This window comes from Rana temporaria, chromosome 2 (assembly GCF_905171775.1).
Source record: "Rana temporaria chromosome 2, aRanTem1.1, whole genome shotgun sequence".
NCBI classification, from domain to species: Eukaryota; Metazoa; Chordata; class Amphibia; order Anura; family Ranidae; genus Rana; species Rana temporaria.
Genome location: NC_053490.1, coordinates 365,283,252 through 365,289,251, shown reverse-complemented (window position 1 = coordinate 365,289,251; position 6,000 = coordinate 365,283,252). Strand labels below are relative to the sequence as shown.

General features: G+C 40.0%; 1 protein-coding gene across 5 annotated transcripts in view; it reads right to left on the bottom strand.

Annotated features, from left to right (window-relative positions):
* Nucleotides 1–1,007: 1,007 nt before the first annotated feature.
* FOXP4 (forkhead box P4) overlaps nucleotides 1,008–6,000 on the bottom strand; it is a 124,370-nt gene continuing 119,377 nt past the window's right edge. For all 5 annotated transcript variants that reach the window (XM_040337660.1, XM_040337664.1, XM_040337662.1 and 2 more), the window contains 2 exons: nucleotides 4,088–4,242; nucleotides 1,008–3,658 (listed from right to left, as the gene is read on the bottom strand). In XM_040337660.1, coding sequence (XP_040193594.1) covers nucleotides 3,523–3,658; nucleotides 4,088–4,242 — 291 coding nt within the window. In that variant the 3' untranslated portion in view covers nucleotides 1,008–3,522. The remainder of the gene's footprint in view (nucleotides 3,659–4,087; nucleotides 4,243–6,000) is intronic.

Genomic DNA, 6,000 nt, shown 5'->3' with positions numbered 1-6,000 from the left:
TCACCATTAAATTACTCTTGACAAACAGGCACATCCCTCTATTTACCCTCGACTTCCTATACATTGAGTATATATGGAGTACCGCAGGACAGTCGCAAGTCACTCATTTGAGATGTCAAACCAGGTTTCTGATATTCCCACAAAGTCAAAATCTTTTGTATGTAGCAGAAGTTCTAATTCCTGAATTTTGTTACCCAGACTTCTGGCATTTGTGTACATGCCTGTTAGTTTTATACAAGCATGATTATTTTATCCTTGCACACTTATTGCTCTATCATTTGGTTTGACATGTTTGCCTACATCTGTACATTCTGACCTATGCCTTTCTGTGTATACCTTTCTCTGATCTCTCCACCCCGCATCCTAGTTTAAAAGTTCATTCAACTTTCTAGCCATGTTCTCCCCCAACAGAACTGCATCTTCCCCGTTTAGGTGCAGTCTGTTCTTGCCATAAATCCAGTAATTGAATGCTAATTCAGCCCAGTTCTCCATGAACTCAAAACCCTCCTTCCTACACCAGTTCCTCAGCTGCTTGTTTATCTCTCTAAACTCTTGCTGCCTCCCTGTTGTGGCATCTGAGAATACTACCTTGGTAGTCCTGTTCTTTATAGCACGTAAATTCTCTGACTTTGTCATTTGTACCATGAGAGCTGCTGGGTCATTCCACTTTAGATAAACTAAACAATTTGAAGAATGTCTACTGATGGATTGATGAATAATATACTATACTGTAGAAGATTTTGATCTAGTAAGTCTCCCATTAATAGTTTTTTGTGCTGGGGAAATACATATATATTTTTTTTAAATCAACAGTTATGCATATGAATCTTGTAGATAAATATGTGTCTATTATGATTCTGTGGTTAGAAAATTAGAAATTTGATTAGTTGTTTTGGGTGACACAGTTTTATAACGGTATATGTTATCTCTTTTGGGCGCTTGTTGCACAGTGCATCATATGTGAGCATAGCATATTGGATGTACAAATTCTGCTGTGGTTACACAAGTAGCAGCACATATGACAGAATTATATTTATTGCATTTTATATGGCAATATCCATACATTTTTTTCATGCACCTAAAACCTATTTTACACGAGGAATCTGCACCAGGCGCACACGTGATCCTGGAAAAGTGCTGGATTCTTTAGACAGAGAACCCCAGCGCTGTTGAGGTAACAAGTCCTACCCCTTCTAGCCTTTTTCTTCTTCCACCAACCAGCAGTATAGCGACACAAGACAAGGCCAGATTTAGAGGAAAGGGCACAAGAAAAGGTCTGCAGTGTGTAAATACTCCAAGTTACTGTTGTGCACGTGGAATGCCATGTACACTGGTTAAAGAAATGTGTATCTAATTTACGTGAAAAAATATTCACCTGACCTACAGCGTAAAATCTCACAGAATAATGTAAGTTCATACTTACGGAGTGTGAATGCACACACAGCAATCAGCATGTAATACACTAACACTCGCCATTCACACTAGTATATGACTTGTACATAATGAATACTTATATTTTGTGTTCACGCACACAAAAAAAAAAAAAATCACACTGATTATTTTTCACAGTCAACAGACTTTTGCACAAAGTGCATGGTCGTAATTACGGACTCACTGATGCCAGGTCTCACAGTTGAAGAGATACAAGGTGATCAGGTTCCAGCAAAGTGGGTAGGGACAGTAAAACTTACTGCCTTAAGTACACTAGTACCTTTTGGTTTAGGGGCATCCTTTGTATTTTCTTTAGTGTTTAAGGAAAATAAAGCCAAAGTAAGAGGTGGTTTGGTTTATTTGGCATGAATAAGTATCTTTGGTCAGGGATGGGTAAGCGGATGCAGCACACAGGATGGAGGGTCCTATTAGCCCTTCACTTGTACAGGAACTGTGTGTCAGGGCAGTGTTAATGTTGATAACAACAGTGGAATAATTGTGTACAAAGTGGCTGAGAGAAGGATGTACATGTGTTATAAGTTATAGATAGTATGTCCCCATGATCAAGTAAATTTGTGTGGCAAAAATAGGACTGGTAAACATGCTATGCTTAACAATGTTTAAGCATTTAAATATTAACCTCTGTACGTGGATTACATATTATTTTAGAGTACCTGGTGCCTCCAATAATTTCTGTCTTGAGAGACAAAAAAAAAATCTTTTTTAATGTCGGAGAGTGCTTCTGTCAGTGATGTAATGCTACGTGCAATTAAATATGCTGTAAATTTCTGTTCATAAGTGCTATGTTTATGTGAGTTATGAATGGCCTATTTTATTGGGAAATTTATTAATCAGATCCACTCTTATGCCTGTCCTGTCATCCTACAGTACTCATCATACACACTAATGGACATATTCCATTAAGCTGTAGAAAGAGCAATGTGGATATGCAAACTCCTGTAGCAACCACTTAAAAAACAGTCAACTGGTCTGACTTTACTAAAGTAAATTCTGATTGTTGTTATGGGTTGTTATGGATATACCCTTTTTGCTTTTGTCACTGCTTTACAGTTAAGAGTTATGCTCACAAACGCTGTTTTGCTGTGAAAAATGTGTAATATCTTGGTGGGGTAAGCTGCAGGACAATAGGATTGGGCAAACAGCCAATGGAGAAATCTAAAAATGTGATTAAATTAATGTAATTTATAAATCAATACCCTCAATGAAAGTAATATTTCTTGGACTTTTGTTTTAATAAAGGTTAGTTGAATCGGGGCAAACCTGGTGCAACGACTGCTCTTTTATGTACACCTTAGTAAAAGTGATGTACTGTTACAAAATATAACTATGTGGTATTTTTAGAAACAGGCGAGTGCATACAAGTTTGAATGTTGCAGGCATATGAAGCAGTGCTTGTCCTATTTTGTGATGCACATATTCCCTCCATGGAACAAGCGACAGTGTTCTTCATTGTGTGCATTTGTCTAAAGCTAGTGTTTGCATTGAATTGTATGCATGTGCTTTATTTTGGAAATGTATGCATCCATTTCAGAGTGTACGTACCATATACTCACATTTGTGTGAGGAATGCCAGCAGTAACACTGATCCAAAACACACAGAAAAAATAAATAACAAAGTCTACTTTTTTTGGTACCTTCAGAAACAACCAGAAATAAAATTGCTAGTAAAGGGTACTTCAGAAACCCAGTACTGCATTGCATTGTGGGATGTAGAAAGAAGTTCAGGCTTCTCTTAAATTCAGTTATGGAAGGACTTCATAACCCCCCTAAAGTAAAGGGGTATTCAAGGAATTTACCGATCCACCCCCCCAAAAAAATCTGGTCACAAATATATCAGTGCCCTTTCCGTATCTGGTTGAGAAGAAAAGGATGGCGGGGTTTGCTCTGCAGTCCATAAGTCTTTGATTTGAAGTGCTGCCAGACGGAGGAAGACCCAGAAGATGGCAGGCAGTCAAGTTTAAAGTCTTTGCCAGTTACAACTGAACAGAATTAAGGTAGAGGGTCATGTTGGTCTCTGGTGGAAGTGCTGGACTTTGGGGCAGAGGAGGTAATTTCAGGGTGCTGAAACTATTAGGATAAGTCTTCCATAACTGTCTCTGGTTCCAAGTCATGGTCCTCTGGCAGCACTGTGTTCTGGTTGGAGACTGAGAGGGAGGCAGGTCTCACTTCCTCTTCAGCTGGCTCTTCTTTGACATGAACAGATTGACTACAATTAAAAGAAAAAAACTACAGTTACAAAAGCGGCTAATAATAAAGTATCTTGAGCTAAACAATTTTTTTGCGAGAAGAGGTTGGATCCTCTGTTTTTTGCTGCCATCCAGGACTCTGTTGGGGAAATTTTCCTTCAATTCGCATTCTGCTGGCAACAATGTCATAACACAGGCACAGGCAGAAGAAAAACTCATTATTTAGTTGAATTCATGGATGCTAAACCCCCCCCCCCCCATCGGGTTTCTTTTGCTCTCTTTATTCTTATTGCAGATTTTCCTTTGCTTCCTGACTGGTGACAACATTATCATCTGGATAAAAAGTGAGGTCAAATCAAGTACCCTAATTTAGAAGGTTTAAGATAAAGTATTACTGTAAAGCCTACCCCTTACATTTCTTATGAGCAAATATGAAAAATAAGTGTTACCTGTATTGCGGAGACAGGCGTGGGCTGCTTCCATTACTGTTCCCAGGCTCTCCAGTGCTGGTGACATCGTCATGTCCACCATGAAATCCACTGCCAGAGCTGTTGAGAGTTGGAGGGCTATTCATCAGAGGAAAACTACTCTCAGCGAGTGCAGCCTGTGAAGTAAGAGAATTGTAAATGGAATTACATGTATAGAGAGGAAAACACTTATATATATTTATATATGTGTTGCATATAAATTAAAGAGAATATAGTAGGACAAATAATGCCCCCTAGTATTAGTATATGAAAAATGACCTCTCACAAGCCACAATCTGAATATTCCTAAAGGCAGGTTTATGAAACCAAGTGATCCAATCCAGCCACTCTTAAGGCCCCGTACACACGATAGAATCCATCCGCTGAAAAATCCCAGCAAATGGGTTTCAGCGGATAGATCCTATGGTGTGTACACTCCAGCGGATCTGTTTCCGCGGATATTTCTCCCCTGGGATGGATTCCAGCAGATCGAATATTTGCTGACATGCCAAACAAATCCATCTGCTGGAATCCATCCCAACGGATGGATCCGCTGGTCTGTATAGACTCACCGGATCCATCCGTCTGAAGGGATCCCCCGCATGCGTCGTAATGATTCGACGCATGTGTGGAATTCCTTATATGACAGCGTCGCGCACGTCGCCGCGTCATAATCGCGGCGACGGCGCGACACGTCATCGCCAGAGGATTTCGGCGCGGATTTCAATGCGATGGTGAGTACACTCCATCGCATTAAAATCTGCTGAAATCCTCGAGAGGATTTATCCGCGGAAACGGTCCGCCTTACATGCCTAGATTTGCTCCAACATCCTCACATTTACCATACTGTTTTAAACACACTGGGCCCAATTAAGCATACATGCAGTAAATACATACAGCACAATTTTTGAAGCACATGCCACAAATAGTTTTTAACATGGGGCACAATGTTGTTTATTGTTGGAAATGTTGGAAACACAATTATTTGTTGAGTCAACTATGTAATCTTTCGAGCTGAACACTTTCCTTGGAGTGCAAGTGAGCAGGGCCAATGAACAGATGATTACCCCATGGATGCAAGCAGCTCGCAGTAACATTTGCCATATACAGCTGTGCGCATGAGTTTACCCTGGCAGAATTTATGACTTCTGCTATTTTTCAGAGAATATGAATGATAACACAAAAACTTTTCTTTCACTCATGGTTAGCGTTTGGCTGAAGCCATTTATTATAACTGTGTATATTCTTTTTAAATCATAATAGCAACAGAAACTAGCCAAATGACCCTGATCAAAAGGTTACATACCCCAGTTCCTAATACCGTGCATTGCCCAATGACAGCTTGAAGTCTTTTGTGGTATTTGTGGATGAGATTCTTTATCTTCTCAGATGGTAAAGCTGCACATTCCTCTTGGCAAAAAGCCTCCAGTTCCTGTAAATTCTTGGGCTGTCTTGCATGAACTGCACGTTTAAGATCTCCCAGTGGCTCAATGATACTGAGGTCAGGAGACTGAGGTGGCCACTCCAGAACCTTTTTTCCTTTATACACTTTATTCTGCTGTAGCCAATGACAGGCCGACTTGGCCTTGTGTTTTGGATCATTGTCATGTTGGAATGTCCAAGTACGTCCAATGCGCAGCTTCCTGCCTGATGAATGCAAATGTTCCTTCAGTATTTTTTGATAACATACTTCATTCATCTTGCCAACAATTTTGACCAAATTTCCTGTGTCTTTGTAGCTCACACATCCCCAAAACATCAGCGATTCACCTCCATACCTTTCATCATAGGCCTTGTTGACTCCTCTCCAAATGTAGTGTTTATGGTTGTGGTCAAAAAGCTAAATTTTGGACGTATCACTCCAAATGACTTTTGATCAGGGTCATTTGGGTAGG